We start from the raw sequence: 24,011 nt of genomic DNA on the forward strand, positions 1-24,011 counted from the left end.
ATCCTTCTGTGATGGACTGCAGAGAAATGTGTATTTTTAAAGTGTAGTTGTGTCAAAGCATAATATTGTTTACCTTCAGAGTGAGGCACAGAAAGGCCTAGGAACAGAGGAGCTGCCTGACTGTCTGTAGTCTTCTACATTCTGATTGGGCAAGTAACTGCATGATGCAGAGAGGGAGATGGTTAAACACTCTGTGAGGCTTTTGGTCTGAAGCATTGCTGATGTTAAGTGATGCATACCATAACTGTGTGATAAACTAAACTCCAAGAGGAGGAGTAGATCAGCCAAAGGGAGTGACTGATTCTACTGGTTATCAGCCTGAGTGCTGTGTGATGGTAATCATACACTGACACCACATACTGGTGGGATTAGGTTTATTGCAGAGCCAAGTTGAAGGTCATATAAACCAGGATAAGAACAGCTTCTAAAGAGTGGAGAGTTCTAGTGTACCAGTCGATCTGGGGGAGGGGTCCGCAACCTTTACCACCCAAAGTGCCATTTGGACCCATTTCCCATGGCCCCAAAGATCTACCGAGCCGGAGAGGCGACTCCACATGGAGCCGCCTCCAGTTCGGTCCCTCAAATCACCTTTCCTTCCAGCCCTGGGGGGCAGAGGTGCTGGTCAGGGAAACCCCCTCTGCCCGAGCAGAGGGGGAATGGTGGCTGTGGGGATGGCAGAGCGGGGATGGTGGCTGCTCTGGAGGGACACGCCCATGCTACCCTCTGACCTCTAGGCCACATGGAGCCGCAGTATAAGACTGAAAGAGCCGCATGCTGCTCCAGAGCCACAGGTTGCAGACCCCTGATCTGGGGTATAGGGATTTGCTTTAAATTTACCTCAGTTTATGTTTTGTTTTTGAGGGTTTTACCTAACTGTGAGGGTACAGTGAAAAAGTACTAAACCAGTATTATGATCCTTTATGCCATAAATTATAAGCTAGAACATCTAAGCAAAGGAGCTGTACAAACTGTGAACCATCTATTAAACTAACATCTAAGCTAGACTGAACTAAGTAATCTTAAGTGCTTTGCTGAGGGAACCAAAAACTATAAGTCTCTGTGCCAAGCTCTCATGTGAATAGTGTATATATATTTTTCATGCCTAGTTTATCTCATCCTTATCCATCTCCAAGTTATTCTTCTCCCTTTACCCTCTCCTATCTGTTAAATAAATCTGTTATTCTGTTTAAATTTAATCTTCCTCAAGTATTTATTTAATTTGTGCCTGTGTAAGGGGAATGTCTGTGGAATAGGAATAAGAAGTCAATGGACATCCTTTGTCTTCTGGGAAGTGTAACAGGGAAAGAACTTTTTGTCACCAAACACTACAATTTCTGAAGCAGCTCAGTTTCTGAAGGGAAAAGGTGGGACAATCTGATTAGCTTGGTCAGTGAGTAGTTTCCCAGCATGAAGAAATATAGAGGTGTGAGAGATACCTGTCTCAGTTTTTAGTTCTTATGGCTGATGCTTGTAAGAGGTGTCTCTCTTGCAAATAAAAACTGTTGTTATGGACCAGCTTGTCTCTGCTGAATGGACCTGAGAACTGTGTGAATACTCTGGGTCAATTTCCTGTGTAAACAGAAAATCACAGGAAAAACCTTCTGCAAGGCAAACAGCCTTTAGGCAACAGTAAGTGAAGAAGAGTTTGAATGTATACCCTGTCTTCCGTAAGGCAACTCAAAGGGTCTTACAAACTTCTTTCCCTTCCTCTGTCCACAACAGATACCTTGTGACTTAGAGAATTCCAAAGCACTGTGACTGGGCCAAGATAAGCCAGCAGGCTTCATGTGTAGGAATGGGGAAACAAATCCAGTTCACCAGATATGAGCTCCCCACTAATGTGGAGGAGTGGAGAATCAAACCCAGTTGTCCAGATTAGACTCTGCCACTCTTAACCCCTACACCATGCTCCATAAATGCCCCAAGAAAACCAAGCTGTCTTCGCTGCTGCATGAAAACCAAGAGTATAGTTGTCAGTCACATAGACAGGTGTTCCACAGTTGAGGTGCCACCAATGAAAAGAACGTTTCCCTAGTATCTACTCTTCTTGTTGACAGAGCTGAGAATATTTAGAAATTGTCCTCCAAAGAAGGCCTGCCCTGGCAGGATAGTAGAAGAGCAATCATAGAAGATCCATTAGATCCTCATTCCTATACCATTTAGAGTTTTATAGATCAAAACTAGTTTGAATTGTGCCTGGAAACAGTTAGGAAGTCAATGAAAAATATTATCTCTGCTTGTTCCAGTTGTGGTTATATTCAGTTCCGAAGTTTTGGAACAGACTTCATTGGTAGTCCTAAAATGTAATCTCACTTGAATGTTACTGAAGCATGAATAAATATGACAATTATCAGGAGGCTTTGGGATGTAGTTTACACAAGCATGCACTTTGCTCAGTATTCTCAATGGTGTGTATGGATCTTCTTCATTGAACAATATTGTGTTTAAGTTGATATTAGGTGATATGACAAGTTGTAATGGAGTGAATATTTTTGATTGCTCTTCCATACCTTCAAGCCATCAACTTCTATTTCAGTTGAACATGCTGCTACAAACTGCCCGGCTAGCTTGCAACTTGTGTAATTCGTTATGGGGAATGCTTTCCACTGCGTTATCCTAAGGACTCTGGAAATTATCTATATATATAAAAAGCTAACCGTTCGTTTATGAGTCATGCTCTAACTCAGAAACCAGTGGACCGAATCTCTCAAAATTTCACACGCCGTCGCTCATGTATGCGCGCATGTTTTTCACACCTCCTCTCCCTCAGGTAATGCACCCGAGCCAGGTAAAATCCCCCCACACCTACAGCCCCACCACTTCCCACTCCGCCACCAAACGCTGCGCCCGTTACACTGCCAAACCCTCATGCTGCCTCGCCGATTGGCTGCGCCGCCTACAGCTGCCTCACTGCATTCTTCCACCACCTGCTGCCACCACCCAGCCCCTCCACCCACCACCTCCTGCTGCACATATCCAACAATGGCAATCCGTCTGCGTGCCCAACTCACTCACCACGCTTCACTCCCGCACCCACACACTCCCAGCCGCCTACTTCCACGCCACTTTCCACTGCCCCTCACGGCCCCATCGCTGATGCACCGGGCTCAACCTCTGCCGCCGCGCAAACTCCGTGCCTCCCTCTGGCCCAACTTCCACTGCCCCAAACACCCACAACAATGCACCATGCTCCCTGCCTAACTCTGCGGCGACTTCTGCTGCCCCTCATGCCCACTACAAGGAGCCTGCCTCCACGCCTCGCTATGCTGCCCCTTGAGCTGTCCCTCATGTCCGCCACACTGACGCCGCAGCATCGCCCCTTGCCCCCTGCAAATAAACATCTTCTACATGACAAAAGTAAGGGCTCTTCCCCTCACTGGACTGTGCAGTGTTTCATGGGACACCTGCATGCATTATTCCCCTCCATTGCATCCTGGAATTAACATGCAAGCGATGCAAATGACCCCTCCCACCAGCAGACCCCCCCAAACACCACCTCTTGAGCTCCACAGCAGCACAGGCAATGGCGCCTGCTGCTCCACTCGACGCAGGGGACAAGTGGTTGTTCTCTTGGGTTCCCCCCATGCTTTGCACCCCAAAAAGCTGCTGCACACCATGGACATCTCTGGAGGCAGATTGCCCCAAAGAGTGGGTCTCCCTTTCAGCTTGCAACCTGTTATTTCACGGGGAGGCAGGGAAACCCGGCATACATGCACAGAAGGAGCGGGGGGGGGGCATTCTTTGGCTAATTTTCCAGCTAACTCCTCCATCAGAATTTTTACGGCAGCCTTTAGATCTCCAACGGAATCCCCTCCCCCATGCCTACTTCAGCCAAGGAATAATATACTCTCCCCCCAACATTGGCCAGTCATACAAAAACTGCCCCCCCACACACATGCCCCAAAGCCATGCCTCTCCCCCTCCCCATCTCACTTACCCACATCTCTGCCCCCCAGCTCATGGTGCCAGAAGATCACTTTGGCTGTGTGTCACCAACTGCCTTCTTCTGCCTCTGCATAACGCCCTTCACACTACAGAACATGCACTTTCAAATCACTTTTGATACGCTACCCAACTGCATTTTACCATGCAGAATTCCAAAACCCACTTTGAAGCAATTGTGCAACAGGATGCCAACTGCCTTCTTCTACCTCTCCCTCTGTGAATCCAGGGTACAACATTTACATCTAGGAAACACACTAATGGATTCAAATTATGAGAGAAAAAGACAATGTCTACCTAAATGTACATAGCAAGACACATCTTCTAGAGTAGTATAGGCGGGTTTATCTCCTCCAGAGATAGGGATGCGCTTAGCTCCTCTTTCCTTAATGGCCATCTGTTAGGGAGGGGAAGCACAATCACAGGGATCAACTGATCGATTCTCACTATGAGAAAAGTAAGGGCTTCATTAACACAGGCTTACTTTTCTTTCATTTCCATTTTACCACACACAGCCACAGCAACGCATGGCCGGGTACCGCTAGTTTTTTCATATAGTTGCAGCCCATTCACTCTGAGAAATTTGGATATCCAGGAGACAGGATATTGTTTATAAAAGAAACTAAGTTCAGCTGGTTATTATGCAATATCTACAGAATGGGATAGGACTGGGAAAATGTACTTTTAGTTTATTTACAGATGTTCCAGCATAATACCAAACAGCAACAATCAAGAGTTCAAATGTAAAAAGAGGGAAAGAATTTCATTGTTTAAAACATCAGTATTTTTCATCTGTATATTTTTAAATGATGTAAAAGGTTCTATAGTTCACAATTCTTTGACAGGATTTGAATGTTGCCATGATTTTTCTGTTGAGTTAGTCTAGCTTTCAGTGACACATGATGGAAGAAGCAGTCAGTATTGCATGCAAGGGCAGATTTTATCCCTCACTCCTTTCCTGTTGGCTTCTACGGGGGTGCTAATTCCTGCTATCAGTATACAGAAATGGAATCTGGCCTCCTTTTGAGGACTGTTAGCAAGTAGTAATAGTAATAGTTTCATTATTCACAGTAGTAGCATTAGTACTATTTGAAATGTATATGATCCTTATTAATTCAGAAAGGATATTACAATCTGTACAACAAATCTTTGAGGCTGATTGAATGAAATAGTGCACTGGAGAAGAATTCATTTGGGGAGGGAAACCTTAGGGGAAAAGAAAATGACAATGGAAGGCACTCTAGGATGTGATTCATATTGTGTTTGTGATGAGGTTAAAGTCTACTTCAATAGCAGCATATTAGCCATGAGAATGAATGAACATAAATATCTTGCAAGCATTCTAACTGTGTTTACTGCTATTGGAAAATTGAAGTGAAATTGTGTAGCTTTGAAAAACAGAAGGGGGAGGAGAATTTCTATGAAACTTCCAGTAGAACATGCGATCTTTGAATGCCAGGCAATAAAGTGTGTACATTAATCAAGCCTCCCCCCCCCCACACACACCTTGCTAGTTCTCATGTTGGTTGCATATAAAAACAACTCTGTTCTCCCCTCTGCCAGAGCATTCACATAGGTCAGTGCACAATTACAGTGATATCTGTATGAAGTGACATCCATTGTGTTTCTTTCCTTATTATGTAGTTCTCATAAGCTAGTAATCATTTACATCTTGCAAGAAGGAAGAAGTAGTCAGTGGTCTATGTTGCATGGGGTTCTATTTTAATTAAAACTGCACATGAGAAATGGCTGAAGATATGTCACACCACCCTGTTCACATGTTACAGTGAAATCACTTTCATCCTGTGTATAGCTGTTTGTAAGAAAGCCAACAGGCATTCACTTTATAAATAACTGAGGACTAGTACCTTCGTAAATATGTGGTTTAGATGACATATTCAGATGTAGGAGTATGCATCAAAATTGTTTGGTTTTTTAAAATTCAGGTATATTAACCCCCTACTGTTTTAGTATCTCTGAAGAAGGTTGAATCTGCATACTGGTATGGATCCCCCCCCCCCACTTTTTTCAAGAATGCCAAAATGTTTTGACTCCATTATATTCTATGGGGAATCTTTGCTTTGGAAAGATTGGGTGGTAAAATTTCATTGACCCCAAAATGGAGGAAAAATAGATGCCAATAAATTGGTCCCCCTACCCCAGTTTTTACTGAACTTGGTGGTTCTTCAGAGAGTCACCAGCAGCTACACTGCAAATGTGATGCCTCTAATTAAAAAACCCCTCCCCCGCAGAGCCTCACAAAGATTTCTCATAGTTGATAATAGGGACAAACCCCTCCAATTATTCTCTATGAGAACCCTTTTTGCTGCAAGATTCTCCAATCTGTCATAGGTTCATTGTCGTCTGTAGAAAAGCTTTGTATGGCTCGGTGGAGGGGCTGTTTTTAGGATAGAGGCACCAAATTTGTGGTATATTGGGATATTGGCTCTTATATTTTTCTTCAGTGGAAGACCAATAAAATTGGATCCAGTACACAATCTTTACCAAACTTGGGGGTTCTTAGGACAGTTCTTAGGGGGGTTCTTAGGACACAGCTATTCTGCAAAAGTGGTGCCTCTTCATTTAAAAAACAGCTCTCCCAGGATCCTGCAAAGATTCCCCAAAGGCTTTACTAAGACCCCCAAAAAGCCCCCAAACCCCACACTTCCCCCCCCCAAACTTTTCTGCTGAAAGTGTATTTTTCTTTTTTTTTCTGGTTTGGCAAAGCTGAAGCTCACCCCTATCCAGATGTGCATGACTTGAGTCAGTGATGGTGAACCTTTTCGAGACCGAGTGCCCAAATTGCAACCCAAAACCCACTTATTTATTGCAAAGAGAAATGCCAACTTGGCTTGGCAATTTAACCTGAATAATTTTCCTCGAGGTTTTAGTCCTGGCGTCCAACCGCTGCCAGCTTCTGCTCTCCGCTCCAGTGCTCTCCACCCCACCCTCTACCCCCCACCCCACTGCCCTCCCCCGTAGCCTGCTGCTCTAGCCTCCACCAGAGTCCCGTGCACCGGCTCTGCCATGCTCTCCAGCAGCACCCTCACACCTCCTCTGCCCCCCCCTCGGGCATCAGCCACCCAGAGCACAGGCACCAGGCCTGCCAGCTGAGTCCTCCCTGCTCGCCGTGGGGCATTGTGCCCAGCGGCCCAGGCCAGCCTAGATGTGTGTGTGTGTGGGGGGGGTGATTTTCTGCCCCCCCATGATGAACTCTGTGCGCCTGTGCCCACAGAGAGGGCTCTGAGTGCCACCTCTGGCACTCGTGCCATAGGTTTCCCCATCACTGACCTGAGTGGTACATAAGAATTACTCAATAATCCTTGAGTTAAATAATTACTCAATAATTCTTGAATTAAACAATTCTTGAGATAAAATAAGGAAAATTAAAGTGTAGACTGTACATGTATTGTGTATTCACTGCAGCTTGTGAGCAGGGCTACCATGCCTTGTGGAACATGAGTATGGAGAGACAGAATGTGCATGGATGGGAGTCAAGTGGCTTTTGCCTCATTTATGACCCAAAATATTTTACAACATTGTTCTGCCTTCATACATTTTATCCTCACAACAGTAATACCATGAGACAGATTTGGCTAAGATTATGTGACTGGCCCAATATCACCAACTGTGTTTCCATGACAGAGTGAGCATTTAACTTTGCCCTCCCAGATCCTAGTCTAGTACTCCAACCATTATGAAACACTGCCTCATAAATATAGGTTGCCAGAATGGAATATCTCAGTTGTTTAATGTTCCATTTAAAATCTTACAGCCCCATCCAGAGTGGGGGGGAAACCACCACTGGAAGTGGCAGGTTGGCTTCTGCTGCTGCTAGTTGGCTCCCTACTGGCCTTTGCCAGCGTTGTGCCGTCAAGCCACAATCTGCAGTTAGGTCAGCCTTTTGCGGTGCGGCCCATTGAAACTTCTCAGAGGTGTGGATGGGGCTGGCCATCTGAATATTTACATTCTAAGAGAAGAAATTAATCTACTGTTGTCAGGGTAAGGAACATTTTTCAAAAGGAATACAAACATGTGAGATAACCGAGATGAGAACTTTCTTTTGATACACTGCCAGTTGCACACAAGGAAGATGTTCGCATTTATTCTGATTCAAAACCCAGGAAGCATTTTAATCTTCTCTTGTATTCCTTGAGGCAAAGTAATCTGTAAACTATATATCCTGAAAAGTAAAGTTCTCAGACAGCTCTACTGAAATGATGATGATGCAGGGGATTTCCTTTTTCCTGGTTTGATTGTTGGCATCTTTCCATGTGGTATTGTAACTTAATGGGTATAGTTTTCAAGAGCAAGTTTTCATAAAGGTTAGGAAGAAGTTTTCCTACTGTGTTTTTGCAAGACATTGAAAGAAGAAATATTTAGTCTTCCAAGAAAAGATTTACTTCCCTGAAGGCTGGAATGACTAAATAGAAGCTATCGTTTTTTGTTCACATTATGGGAAGACAAGACTCCCTGGAAAAGAAAACAGTGCTAGGAAAAGTTGAAGGCAGCATGCAAAGTGGAAGACCAACATGAGATGGATTGACTCTGAAAAGGAAGCCACGACCTTCAGTTTGCAAGATCCAAGTAAGGCAGTTAAGAACAGGATGTTTTAGGAGTGTCTACAGGTCTCTACCTGTAATAAGTAGTAGTAGCAATGTGGACAGTACCCCAGCACGGCACACATGTGCTGGGAGCCTTTTCCCTATATACCTCTCAAAATGCATTATGCTCTACTGGTATCACTCTCTTATTGATCTCTGATCCTAAAATTATCTGCTGCTTATCCTCAATCAGAGCTAGGGCTTGCTTGGTCCTGGCCCCAGCCTAGTGGAACTCTCTGCTTAGTGAGACCCCGGCCCGGCAGGACTTAGCTCAGTTCTTGAGGGCCTGCAAGATGGAATGTTCTAGCAGGTAATTGGTTGAGGACAGTGACAAAAATAATTTCTAACTTGGCCTCCCTGCCTTTTTTATCTCTGGTGGTTGGTCCCTCTTGATAGACCATCGCATAGCTCCAGGAGTAGAGCATCCTTCTGAGATGCCATCATAATATTAGGTGCCAGTTTCAGGAAATATTTATTAGTGATTGATTTTTAATTGTTTAAATGTGATTTTAAATTGTGTTATGTAGTTATGTACGATGTAACCCTTCTCTGTGCCTGTTTACCAGGTGAGGATGAGTTATAAATAAAATCTATTCGTGTGTGTATATGTGTGTGTGCATGTGTGTGTGTGCTAAGAGAAGCTAAGGAATACGTTTATTTACTAAAAAAAATAAAGCCTCGGGGGTTAGATAATTGTTTGCTGGTAACATCTAGCAGACATGATTGTCATTCTCAAAGTGGCTGTGGCTTATTAGCAAATAATGATGCATTCCTAACTCTGAAGTACTGTAAAACACTATTGTTTGCAACAAATAGAATCTGGAAAGAACCACTTCAGCCTTAAGCTGCAGACAGTAAGATCCTTTCTAAGTTGAAGTTTAACGTCACAAGGATCTGGCAATGTTAGAGGTGGCACATACCACCTCTGACCTGACAGAGCCTGGTATGTAATAAGTTCAGATCCTGAAGTTCCTTATTAGGGTATTACTTTCTTAACATGTGCCTATGCCCTGGCTGAGAAAGCAGATGTCACTGGGTAGTCCTTTTCATAAGGGTTTCAGGACATTCAGTCTAACTAAGTACAGTAGTGGGGAGACACCCAGGTCAGACAGAGTGTTGTGTACTATTGAGATCATCTCATGAGAATTACGACAGATGCCTCAAATTTTGAGCCCCCATAAAGGGCATTAATTTTAATTTTTCAGTCATCTTTATCAATTGAAAAGGCTTTTTGTTTTTTTCTTCAGTTTTTAAAATATTTTGTACTGAGACTGTACTGTTAACATATTTCTATGTAACTGATGATGCAGAACATTTTGTATATTTTTGTGTCTAAAAATTGAAATTCTGCTGTAACTTTAGTTTCACTATGTTACTTTAGAGAATTGTTTGCTAATGCCAGTCAATATTCTGTCAAGAACATATCGGAAATAAATAGATCATTTCTAGTCAGAAAGCTGTTTAGAGATTAAGAAGCAGTAATAATTTTCTGTTTGCTTAAAAAGGCAAAAAAAAGGCTGTTTAAACTATTAATTTGAGATAGTTGACACTGATATTATGTACCAATGTATCTGATGCAGAGGAATGCCGTGGAGAGCTTATAGCTCCAAATCACCCAACTACAGATATCAAAATTGTTCCCTTCGTATCAAAGCTGCAGAGTTCATCTGAAATGGTTGGGTCATATTTGAACAATGCTTGTTAAAGACAAATTTAATTATGTTGCTACGTCATATTGTCAGCAGCACCTTATCATGCATTTTGTTGTTCTGAAAATTACAGGCAACGTAATTTTCCATACTTGCTGCCAACCCTTTTCAACACAAAGAGGAAAATACCTTTGCTTGAAATGCAAAAGGTGAGTTTAAGGAGGAACAGGCTATCTCTTGCCAACGTGGATGGCTTACTAATGAAATTTCTGTGAAATAATGTATTAGTGACAGAAGAAGCTGATAAAGCAGAAGGGTTGCCACTAATTTGCTCACCTCTTAGGAAGCAGTGTAATATGCCTTTTCTGTTACCCTAAGGCTGTTTCTGCATGGCACAATTATACTGGGGTACAATCGGTATCTTACAATCCAGGTATATTTTATCCCAGTTTTCTCCCTTTGCATGGCTGCCCGTTTCTGTGAAGGAATTGGGTGAAGATGGGAGGAAATACTCCAGTTTGTTTAGCATGATCTCGAGCCTTTTATATTTACACCGCAAGCGTATCCGCGCATGCACAAACATTCTCTTTCTTAAAGCAGCCCTTTTCTGCTCTTTCATTTTCCTCTTTTTCCATATTCCTTCTTCCTCTCAGTTTCTCTGCATCAGTCTCCCTAAAGTCCAGAATGTGGCTGTGTGGATCCTAACAAGGATGCCTTGGAGGATATTCTCAAGCAACTGCATTGGTTGCTGATATGCTTTTGGATTAGGTTAAAGGTGTTGGTTTTAACCTTTAATATCCTCAGCAGTCTGAAATCCTCATAGCTGCAAAACTGCCTTTCCTGCTGTGTGCCCCCCCACACCCCAGGACACTTTGTTCTAGTCTATTGTAAGTCCCTGGCCCAAGAGCAGTCCAATCATTTTAGAGTGGAGACAGGGCCTTTTTGACCATGATCCCTTCCTGCTGGAATTCTCTAAGGAGAACAGGTCCCTGTGAGATATGGCCCAGTTCTGCAGGGCCTGCAAGATGGAGATATTCCACCAGGCAAATGGTTGAGGACTTTTGGCTGCTCTGGTTCGTCCACCAATCACTGGGCAGAGCCCCTCAGTCCCCCTTCCTACACACTTTGTGGAGGGTTTGTGATTCTCAGGAGTCTTCTCTGCTGAGAGCTTAGAGTGTCATCCGTATTGCTTATATTATTTTGTGGATTTTAATTCTATTTTAACTGCTTCTGTTTTTAAATGTATAGCCAATTTATTGTTAACCGCTCCGAGCCCCTGTGTAGTGTGCGTGTGTGTGTGTGTGGATATAAATCTAAAATGTAAAAAAGTAAATGGGTGAGAAAAAAAACAAGAAATATGAAAAAGAAGAAAAGGAGAGATTTAAATGCTCCCATTTGAGAATACATTCATGTACTGGTTATAATCTTTTTAAAAGCTTTTTTTGCCATTGTATTTCTATGCAAATTTCTGCAAACTTGAATGATATAAATCGCTCTATCTTGGGTGCTATGTTCATATAATATTGCTGTGGGCACATACCCCATTTACACACTCACCTTTTCACTGCCATGTATTTGCATTTGGCAGCAACAGTTGTGTTTTCTTGTGCTTCTGCACAGTTTTCCCCAAATGCCAACAAGATATGAGAGAAGTGTTGTTCTGATGTGACTATAGGATCATCATCATGGAGTTAAATTCCATTGGCAGTACTTCTGTTCTTCCTCTGGTCTTGAAAAAAATTGAAATGACACTTGGCAGCAGTGGGAATCACAGCAGCAGGTACAGGCAGAAAAGTTCCTCAACTTTGCAGGTGTTGAGCATGGTGAAGTTGAGTGTAGCAGTCCTTTTCAATTCACTTGCCAGAGACCCATGTACTGTCAGTACTTTCCTTTACTCCCCACACTCCCCATATCTGTTTTATCTCCCTCTATGCAACTGGGCAGCCCTCCAACAATTGCAGAGGAAATGACGTTGATCAGTAGTAAGTTCAGCAATATCAGCAGCAGTGATGAGTGCCAAACCAACTGTTCCTCAATGTGATTGCTCCCTTTGTTCTCTGTGGGTTCCTGTGATATTCCAGAGTTTTTGACATTCAGCAATACAACAGATGCAGGAGTACCCAGAATGGAAATTCAGTGAGTGTGTCTCTTACCTAGCTGCCTGTTAAACATCTGTGATTGGCACAAGGATGGAGCAAGAGCACAAATGCTGGTTACTGCATGTTTAAGTGTTTGAGGAAATCACTTAATTTACTAATTGTCCAGTCAATACAATACTGCCTTCTTTTGAATCTCTTATTCACTAAGAGAGGCCATGAATTCTCTACCACCCTGTGCCAGAAAGCCTGGGTGGGTTACAGTCTTATGCTTTATCAAAGGCCTTCCCTCTTAGAGAAGTGATGGAATAATCTATAGTAATAAAACATGTTCAATTATCTCTAAATAGTTCTCTAATAAACAAATCATGTTCACTAATCTCTAAATAGAAACTACTGTTCATTGAGATTTATTCTGGGACAACAAAGTGAAAGGATGCTATAGGAGAGTTTGTATGTCGTTGCCTTTATGATCCTGTTGCAGTATATGCTATATAGTGCTACAATCTGGTGTGGATATTAGCATTCTGAGGGCTCAAATACTTGATATGCCTGGCACATGTTTGTTTATGGGTGCACAACTGGACTTGCAGTCTGAGGAATATTGAGGGAACTTCTGTTAAACAGCACTTGTTTACCCATCCCTCTCAGAAGAGGATTGTTAGGGGGAGAGGGAGCTTCCAGTGTCCTTCCTGCCTGGTTTTCCTGGTATGCACTAGGAGAATTTAATGGGGGCCCTGCCACCATTTCTGTTGGCAAAAACCAGGTGGGAGAGAAACTGAAAGCACCATTTCCCTCCTTGCAGTAGAAGCACCCTTTCCCTTCCGGTTTAGGGAAGTTCCCCCTGCCTATCCCCGTATATGTCTCACTGTGAGTCCACCTGTGACCTAACACATATCGGGCAAATTGCATATTTGAGTTCTGTATATTTGAGAAACTTCCAGGAATAGCTTGGAAAGCATCTGTCTTGAAACCTAATTAGTTTGCATCATGAATATGTGTTGCTCAGACAGATAGACTTGATACGCTGGAAGATTATTTCAGTACATTCTACCAACACTGTCTAAATATACACTGACAACTTGCAGCTTAATCTTGGGGACTTTGAATTGAAACTGAAATCTGACATCTTGTGACAGCAGACACATGAATGTATGTTTACCCAAGGGCAGTTTGGCAATGTATACCATTTGAGAAATATTGGAATACTCAAACGTATGAAATAGATTTCTTCTATGGTTTAAATAGCTTATATTTTCATGACTTTTATTACTTCTTTCACTCAGAAGTTAACTTGAGCATAAAACTAACAATAACATTTCTTATTCTGTACAGACTACATAAAACCTTGAGAGCATTAGATAAAACTCACCCATGATTAATATCTTAATAATTTGCTTGTCCATAGGAAGATCATTTTTTGTCTGAAGTCTTTAGAAAAATTAAATCTCATTAAATCTCTGGGTAATAGTAATGGTCGCATGGAACGTTTTTCTTTAAATATCTTTTAGAGGAACAGCATGACTCATAATGATGGCTGATTTAAATATTTGCCACATTAAAAGTTACTGTTTCGGTAAGATAGAACACTTTGTCCAAAAAAGTAGGCAAGGGAAATTTGAAGAATTAATGGTTGAAACATTGTTTCAAAGGTCTGGTTAGTTTCTCAGGCTTGGCATTGTCAAGTGATCAAGGGTTCCGCCCTTGGAAATGGGAGCTCTGTTTCTCCTGAGCTAGAGCTCAAACGTCAGGACCAGCAAAACATCTGATACGGCTGATCTGATTTCCCTCTGTATATTTTGTGCATGTATGGGGCTGCTGACAGTTACAGTGGCCAGGGGGGATACCTGTGATACCTGTGTTCAAGGGTTCATTACATTGGAAAGGCTAAATAGTCTCGCGTATTATGTCAGAGCAAAATTCCTCCTGCTTACAGAAGGAGAAATAGGAAATAATGCTATTGTTAGAAGCCCTGAAGTAATAGCGAAGATATCCTGCACAGAAACAAATATATGTTTCACAACAAATTATCTTGGATGTATTGTTATTACCATGACAGCTTTAATTAAGCCAAGTTTAGATGAAGTGTGCAAGTGAAATTCAGGATACATGTCATTTCTTGTGTGCATGTGTCAAGTGCTGTCATGTTACTTCCAACTCATGGCGACCTTATGAATCGTTTTCCAAAATATCCTATTGTTTACAGCCTTGCTGAAGTCTTGCAAATTGAGGGTTTTGGCCTCCTTTATAATCCGTCTCATGTTGGGGCTTCCTCTTTTCCTGCTGCCTTCAACTTTTCTTAGCATTATAGTCTTTTACAGTGACTCTTGTCTTCTATTTATGTGATCAAAATATGACAGCGTCATTTTAGCTTCTAGGGACATTTTAGGCTTCATTTGATCTAGAACCCACTTATCATTTTTTGGGTGGTCCACAGTATCTGTAACACTACCTTCCAACCCCACATTTCCAAGGAAATGACTTTCTTCCTGTCAGCTCTCTTCATTTGCACCCATACATAGTAATACAGAATACTATGGCATGAATTAATTTAAACTTGGTTGACAGTAACTCGTCTTTACACTTAAGAATTTTTTCTAGCTCTTTCATGGCTACCCTTCCCAGTCTCCATTTCCAGTCTGTGGGCCATTATTTTGTTTCCTATATTTGCTGGCATAGTCAAGATTTTTGTGGACTCTGTTTCTGTGGCTTGGAATAGTTCTATTGTGTCCTTCCCACACAAACCTTTTAAAATGTTTTGAGGCAGAAAATAAAACATTACTCTATGGAGTTCTGCACTGTTTCCCCCCCCTTACATTCCGAAAACATTTTATTTCTAGCCTCAAAACATTTTAAATTAATTCCCTTTTAAAACAATTATTTAGCCTGAAATGTTTTCAAAACATTTTCACTTGCTGTGTAGTCTTGTTACTATATTTTCCATGCTTCTGCACCATCCCCAAAGTTCCTCCTTGGTGCCAGCTTATCATTTCATTCAGCTCTCTCTGTTCCCCTTCTCCTATTTTTTATCATTTCTGAATGTTCTATGAATTTTGGTGTGTGTGTGTGTGTGTGTGTGTGTATTTGAAATCTTCCAGTATACAGGCACATTGACCATAATTGTGTAACTAATTTGGCCATACTGTGGCCAAGCCAAGTGACATCTGAGACTTATCTGGGTTGAACATTCGTCCTGGGTCAGGGGGATGTTTTCAGGGGCATTTGACTTCCCAGTCCATCCTGGTGATACCAGATCCTCCCTCCTTAAATTCACAGATATTACCAGGAATAGAACACAAGTACATAGCAAGGACCTTTTGTATCAGATTGCCGGCCTGCCTGCTGGATAAGAGAAGCCTTTTTGTGGTTACTCCATTAGCTACTCATCAGTTACTGGGTAAAATTCAAGGTACTGACTATAACATACAAAGCTGTTTATGGTCTTGGATTGTCATATCTGTGGGATTGCATCTCCTCCTATTCTCCACTGTGACAGCTTTGCTTATCTGAGCTTATCTCACTTCGCAAATACAAGCCTTTTAATGGCTTAGTTCCACATATGTCTAGGACCACCTCTCCTAGTACATTCTACCATAACAATATTGCTCATCTGAGCAAAGTGTTCTTAAGGTGCCATCTTGCAAATAGCTGGTGAACTTTCCAGGAGCAATTGTAGGGGCTGGTATTGACATTTAAAGACCTATGAACCTTATAAATCTTGGGACCAGCATACCTTAAGAAGCCCCTAAACTTCCTTCCTTCCTTCCTTCCTTCCTTCCTTCCTTCCTTCCTTCCTTCCTTCCTTCCTTCCTTCCTTCCTTCCTTCCTTCCTTCCTTCCTGTCCCAGTATGGTTTGAGCCAATATTAGAGAATGGAGGTAGAGCCCATAGTTTAAAGCTGGAGCTGGCCAAGCCCAGTCTTGAACTGCCCTCCTCCGCAACTCCATGTGGAGTTGAGGGGGGCAGACCTCAACACTGGGCAATGCTTGCTCTGGGCTCCATCTTTAGTAGATATACCCCTGCCCTGAGCACAGACAGCTCCTCCATGAGTCTTGCAGAGCTTTCTTTTCAGACCCAAATCCTAGAGGAGCATAGGTACATTTCAACTGAATATGGCTGAGGCACTCCTAGAGTGAATTTTGGAGTTGTTGAGCACTTTGACATCAGACCAACAAAAGTTCCAGATTTATTATTATTATTATTATTATTATTGTAGATTTCACAGCTGCCAGATCTTTAGCTGGTTGTTGTCCTTCATTACAATTCGAGCCTTACCCAGAAGCCTAGGAAGTTGTAATGTATTGGCGTAATATTCGTGCGGATCCCAGCAGGGCTGCCTTCTGAATTTGACAGATGTTAATTTTGTCAATTCGAAGATGTTTCAAGTGCTGCCCTAGTGTTTTTGGGATGGCGCCCAGCATGCCGATTACCACTGGGATGACCTTATTATTATTATTATTAATTCAACTTAATAAACTGCTCTCCCCCAAAGGGCTCAGAATGGTGTACAGACAATAAATACCAAAGTACAAAAACATTGAATAATATCATTAAAATACATAAATCAATAAAAACAGTAGCAGCGATACAACCCACCCACAATTTGGTGGATGGCGTCCAGTTCTAACACTGGGAGGGGACCGGCAGACAGCTGAAAAGAGACAGATGGCACATGTAGCTATATATACATCTCTCCAAATATATCTCTCGATATTAAATTTTCTATAGAAAAGAGCAAAATGTAAATTAGACATACTTTGCTTGGCATATTTGTGTATAAAGCCTGAAATAGCTACCTAGTCACAAGGAAACCTTCCTGGACTTTTCCTACACAAAAAGAGTGCAAAACCACTGCAATTAATGAGATTGGATGGGAGACTACCAAGGAATTCCAGGGTCACTGGCATTTTACACACATTCAGTATGGAAGAGAAAGGTTTTCTGTGAAAAGGCTTATATAATGGTGAATATTAATTATGGCACAAGCAAACAAGGATCTTCTAGACCCATGAAAACTTAAGGAAAGTACAACAGAACCTGAATGAGGAAAAAAATGTCAGGTAAGGTAAGCCAATAAACTTTGGCAACTCTATATGCACAGCCAGTTGTGCTACTGAAACCAAAGTGCAAATATTTTGAAAATGTCAAACCTGGTTTTATAAGAGAGGTTCAAGAGGAAATATCCGATTACAGAGAAATAGTTTTTCTAGACAAAGAAAATATTTATACAATAGATTTTGCATTCAAGAGATAATGGGAAGTAATTCTGGGTCCTGCACCTGAAAGACGTTATAAGTGAAAAAGGCTTCCTGTAAGCTCTTGTACATAAAATGATCATAGCTTCTGCAAATGTATATTCTTCAAACGATTCATTTCCAAATAAGTTTTATATGCTTCTTTTTATGGAAAGTGCTTTGATAATTGGAATCAGCTATATATTTTTGCCTTTTGGCATGTTGTGGCCCCTTGATCCTTCTGTTTGTTTTTAAATACCCATACAAATATGACTGCAAAATGAGGACTGTTCAGTGCATGTGAAGAAGTGGGCTTTAGTCCACAGTCAAATTTCATTTTTTAAGATACCACAAGATTCCTTTTCCCTTCTGGGCTTTAAAATCTATAGTATTGTTCTCAAATGGCCAATTGATCATAGTGAAATGTAAGGTCTAGATTCCCGGCTGACGAAGAATGTCCTCCATTTCATTCATCTGTTAGCATGCTGAGGGTAATAGATCCTACTTCATTGTGGTGGGCCAGGTCAGATGACCTTTGGGTACTTTTGGTGGGAAAATTCAGGAGGACAAATCTATCTACAACTTCTCTTGATTAATGAAAAAAAATGCTGTCTGCTTTGGTTTGCTGCCATCTGGTGGTAAGGTTTACTTCCTGGCTAATGTTTGATTGTTCATCAATCTGTTCTTTAAGCCTGCGTTGTTCTGAAGCAGTAGTTTGTAATCAGCTCTGAATATCTGAGATCTAGCGTCTTTATGCAAGACTGCTTACAACACTTCCACTTGTATTTTTCAATGATTCATTACCTTCTAAAGGCTTTTAAAATACATTTGCATAATCATGTATTTGAAATATTTATAGTCTCTGCTTGCCTGCGTTATTGGCAAGGATGGTTTAGAATAATTTTTTTTCAATGTGATTTTTTTCAGTGTGTTTGGTTCAAAAATCATTAAAATTATATATATTGGGATAGATTTCTGCAGAGAGATGGGCAGGAAATTCATCAAACATTGAACACTAACCACTATTGCTGATATTACCTACAAAAGAGCAATACATAACAGTATTCTGAGCATATGGGATTATTCCATGGATGAAGGACAAGTAATTTCATTATTGTACATTCTTCGATTTACTAACTTCAGCTAATTCCTAGTAGAAATGTGTATCCTGTTTGTGCATTTTCTTTTTGTTTTCTTAAAAAAGTACAAAGTCACATACTGTGTTGTTCAGAGATATTTCAGGAAATCCAGTTCAGAATTGAGGGAAAAAGTCATTTATTTAATCAAATGTATTTTGATGGTCATAGTTTCATTCTTCACAAACAGCCTAAGGGATCCATAATTGAGTCATGATGTATGAATGCATTCCTCTGCACCATGTTAATGGTATTCTTCAGTGTTTAGATGTGATTATAACTATCATAACCTATCGAACTTTCTTTAGAAAGAAGGTGTTTGAGCCACCGCAGATTTTAGCAAGACCTGTAAGTGGTGGTGGTTGTGATGTGGTTGGGGTTGACTCTATCCCTCCAGATACTTTACCTTTCCAGAAATAGGGAATGTACATACAGCTCAGGATGCTGGATTGGGAAGTGTAGTTGCACATTGAGTAGCTGTTTCCATGTGCAGTTTCCCATCGCATATAATACCTCCTTGAATCAGTGTGCATATAAGTTGGCAAGTTAGCAAATTTCTTATATATTGCGAGTTCAACTAAATTTGCATTTCTTTCTAAAAACATCCATGGGGTTTAAATAGAGTTCCCACTGACCTCTAACAGTAGCAGTCTAAGTAGAAGTACACGTGTTGATTTCTATGGACATGGAAGGATATAAATCTGCTTAAGATGACATTGTAAGCTTCTTTTTGCCTTCCTTCCGTCCATCTCTTCCTCTCCCAGCATGGCTTGAGCCAACACCAAAGGATGGAAGTACTTTTCATAAAATAGCCTGGAAAACCCACCACAACCAGTTGAATCCGGCCGTGAAAGCCTTTGACAATAAATTTTTCATAAAATGTTTTTAATTTTATTAATTTTTGCCTTAACTAATAGCTTTCTAGTGAAGCATTTTAGTGATTTTAATTTTGTTTTTTTGTTTTGTTTTATATTTTCAGTTTCCTCATAGTGCTGGTGTGCCTTATATTCAGTGTGCTTTCCACGATTGATCAATATTCAACTCTGGCCACGGGGACATTATTTTGGATGGTATGAATATGCATATTTGCTTAATTAATATGTAACTTTGTCTATATGTGAAGTGGGTTTAGGAAATGTGCTTTGATACTTAACAGCTGCAAAAGAGAGCAGTCCTTGACACATCTCACAGATAGTTTCAAGCCAACTTGAAATTAAAATTATACTTTTACAACCTTATCCAATTGGGTTGGGTATCAGTTTGAAGGCAAGAAATTTAAACTGAACATGTAAGATTCTTCTGCATCTTATGCTTCAACTGAGCCTACAGAATATAGTTTAGAATCTGAAGATATTGCATTTGTGAATAGCCTAACCTGTCACTAGTGGTGGATGGCTATTCATTATAATTTGCAAGGAGCACTGCTAAATTCTGAGGTGGTTACAAATCTGGTTTTGCACTTACCTAGCTGGCACCTGTTCTGCCTCAACACTGTGGGAAATAAGCACTTTCCTGTGCTTGCTTTCTTGTTTTAGCAGAGCCTTGACCCATCTAATATTAATTTGGCAATATAGCTATTCAAGATCAGCATGGTGGTGGTGAAACCTCTCTGTCCCTAAGAGATATGTGTCTAATGCTTACTGAGTGGCTCTCACCTGTACGTTCATATCACTTTGAACAGCATTTTTCTCTTGCTGTATTCTATGTGGTATTTTACTCAAGGCACCCAGTGTAACATTCTACTATTGATTTTAATCAACAATATATACCCATTTCATTTTCAAATGTGTAAAGGCCCCAACTACTCCCTTGTGCATTATTTGAGACCTTATGTTCAGAAGGAATTTTTGTATTAGTTATAGTCTTAGGAACCAACTGTACTTCTAGGTACGGTTAAAGATTTTAAATTTCACAAAATTCTGAAGCCATATAAAAAAATCAATTGGGGGTGGGGATGGAGATTGAAATATATGCAGTACTCACTATCCTATCAAAACTAACCTAGGCCGTTTCCGCACGGCCACGATTGGGGTTGGGTCAGCGTATACGACGCTGACCCAACCCTCCTGAAACCGTTCGCACGCCCCCCCCTGCCCTGCGCGACTGCTCCAGTGTCGCAGGGCAGGGGGGCGTGTCCCCAGGCCTCGGTGACGCGCTGGATGGCCACAGAAACAGTAGGTGGATGGTGCAAAGGGGGGAGGGAGGGCGCCTTCAAGCCGCTGCCGTTCGCACTGCAGTGGCTCGAAGCCGCTGTTTTCCGTAAACTTCGCTCGGGAAGCGAGGTAGGAAAACGGCGGCTTTGCGCTGCTCGGGCAGAGCGAGGGCGGCGCGGCTGCAAAGCAGCTGCGCCCCCTGTGTGAACGGCTCCCTGGGGACAGTGTTTTTGCCGTCCCCAGGGCGCCGTATTTGGCCCGTGCGGAAAGGGCCCTAGTTTGCTTATTTTAAAAATGAACGATGGGCCATTTAGAACTCTGTTAGCATATATCTCGTATTAATGGGTATATTTGTGGAATTTAAAAATTTGAATAATTTAATTTTAAATAAGCAGAATTGTAAATATACCCAGCTGTAAAGCAAGGAAGTTGCAGGCTGCTGCAGCCTAATTTTTCTTAGCACATTACACTATTTCTGAAAGGAAAATATCTTTCATAGGATTTTTTTTCTCAGTGCTCCTATTAACATTTTTAATAGAAAAAAATGTTAGAAGTTCTCAGACTTTTTCATACTATACATTTTGAATGGGTAAAATCATGTCTTAAAAAAGCATGTTATTCTTTCCAAAAGAAAAAAAAGGATGTTTTTTTAAGTGCTCCCATAATTTCCATTGAAAGAATTGGGGAGAAGAGCCCTCAGACTTTCATCCTGGTTTTTTTTCTGTAAGAAAAACGGTCTTAAAAAGCATTTCACTCATTTTGAAGACAAATATTTCATAGAAGGTTGGTTTATCTGTTTTGGTGCTCCCCCCACCTTTTTTTTAGCTATTTCATTAAAAGACCTTGGAGGAAGAAAACTGGGAAAAATGATTCCCCCTCCTCTATTTGGGGTGAGTCTTTTTTTCCAGGCCTTCACACCTCTCTAGGAACTGTTGTGTTCCCTTAAAAATTTGGCTTTCACTAGATGTTTTAATTGTCAGTGATTAGTTTGCATGCATACGTGTTCATGTATTGGGTCCCAAAGAGTATTCCATTAACGTGTGTGTGCATGTATATGAGTATGCATGGATATATTAAATTTATATTTGTACACAGTAATCCATATTAAGGAAAGAATGATCCTTTGTTTAGTGTGTTTAAGCATTCAGACTCAAATGAGTGTTCCGTAGAGATGCTATGTCGTTCAAGGTGAACTGAATAGGAATACCTCTTGATAGCAGGTAAAATAGCCATTCCCAGGCAGTTCTGTTCTTTGAAAGCTTTTCAGTATGAGTGACTGGTGTTGTATTACTTGACTTAATTTCTAGGGGCAAGCCAGCATTTATATTTCATTTGACTGACTATTCTTTAGGCACTTAATACTGCAATTGTTGTGTACATTGGGAGTTCTTCATTATTTGTGTGTTAATATTTAATGTTGAAAAAATCTTGGCCTGCGTTTTCAAGAGAGTCAGCTTTCAGAATGCTCACTTGTTTGTATCATAGTTTTAAGCGGGTTAGATACAGTTCAGTATATTTGCACAAAGCTAATTTTCTGCCTAGTTTTCTGTTGGGGTGGAAAGTTTCTTCAAAGTTGATGATAATCACAAGTGAGGAATGAGAAAATACTATGTTTTTCTGTTGTTTACAAGAAATTGCTGGCTTGCTGAAGTATACTATGGTTAAGAAACTGGTCCATAAATATGACATTTGGCAAGTTTCTTTTGACCATGAAGAAATTGAAGTTTTTGTCATATGAGATGCAGCTGGTTACTTCCATTAATTTTCCTCTATGTTAAATTTATGTTTCTGGCTCCTCTATAGATACATAGTGTGTGGGTGGGTGGGTGGGTGGGTGGGGGAGGGGGGTGAATCTCCCACTGGATATTATGCAGGCATGTGCTGATGGGGGTGACCACCTTGCCAGCATAAGGCGCAGCCCTGTCGACAGTGATGGCACCTACACCTCTAGGATGGAGATGCTGCAGAAGTGTGGGTAGCCATGGTGTATGGGTAGCCATGGTGCCCATATGGTGCAGAATTCTGCATCAACTGCGGAAGGGATGTTCCAGGGGCAGGCCTAGGGGTGGAGCTGATGGCAGGCTGTTTCCACCAGGGTTTCAGCTCTTGTCTGCCATCGCAGCTGACCCTGAACTTGGACCACAATTTTTGTGGCACAACTTCCTTTCCACTATGGTGTTTCCCAGAGCAGAAGGATGTTGTGGTTTTCCTCCTGCCCCTGCCACCAGGGAACCTAACAGGAGGAAGCATAGCTGCAGTGTAGTCTCATGTTCCTCGGTCACTCCGCTCCCCCACCCCTGTCTGGATTGGAATGTAGGAGTAACATTTATTGAATACTGTTTTGGGTGAGATGTATTGTGATAAATTTTGCCAATATCTGTACTATGCCACCTGCAGATCTGTTAAATATGAAATATATTAAATTTGGTTCTGTTAAATATGTTCATGCTAGGAAGAAAATTTGGTAATATTGATTGTACTCTTCTGGGTTGAGGCCTGAAGCCCTTTTAGACTTTTTCAAATTGCCGATATATTTCTCCTTTATTTGCATTATTAGTTTTTAAATTTGTAAATGTTATCATTGCTCAGAATTCTGCTAATTCTGAGGAGGAAAAATGAGCTATGTCTATTGAGAGACATAGGTTTCACATTCCCAGAGAATTCTGTTATCTCCAAAGAAGCTGCCTCTTTCCTGGTTCAGGCCATTATATCTCTGATGTGTTTTTATCTCTCTCTTCTCCTTTATGTCTTTTATAATTCCATAGAAATATACTGGCAACCAGAATATCTGCAATATCTTTACTGGTCACTAGATGTTACTACACAACAGTCATCTACAAAGAGCCATATGTGTAGTCTCTGGAACCAGTCTAGCTTTCCACTTCTATGGAATGACGAGGCCTTTCTTTTCTGGCATTACTCTGGCAATTTGTCAACTTGACAGACCATCAGATCAGATTTCTTACATAGCCGACAAACAGCCGTCACTCTCCAACAGCTCCAATTCAGCAGTTCATTCTTAAATTAGTCCTTTTAACATTCATTCATATTTTTATTACTTTTACATTTTCCTCAACTTCCATATCTATTGTGGAAGTCTTCTTTCTGGCATTAACTGCAGTACACTTTGAGCTTCTCTTCAAGACCTCTCCCCCTTCTTGCCATTAATGAGAGGCAGTGCAGCTTGGATATAACCCT

At 41.3% G+C, this 24,011-nt stretch overlaps 1 protein-coding gene across 1 annotated transcript in view; it reads left to right on the top strand.

The window, feature by feature from the left end:
- The window catches only part of KCNQ1 (potassium voltage-gated channel subfamily Q member 1), a 363,013-nt gene that overhangs the window by 20,504 nt on the left and 318,498 nt on the right, over positions 1–24,011 (top strand). The window contains exon 2 of the mRNA XM_048486744.1: positions 19,640–19,730. Within this exon, the coding sequence (XP_048342701.1) occupies positions 19,640–19,730 (91 nt within the window). The remainder of the gene's footprint in view (positions 1–19,639; positions 19,731–24,011) is intronic.

The sequence above is a fragment of the Sphaerodactylus townsendi genome, linkage group LG02 (genome assembly GCF_021028975.2).
Source record: "Sphaerodactylus townsendi isolate TG3544 linkage group LG02, MPM_Stown_v2.3, whole genome shotgun sequence".
In the NCBI taxonomy this organism is placed as follows: Eukaryota; Metazoa; Chordata; class Lepidosauria; order Squamata; family Sphaerodactylidae; genus Sphaerodactylus; species Sphaerodactylus townsendi.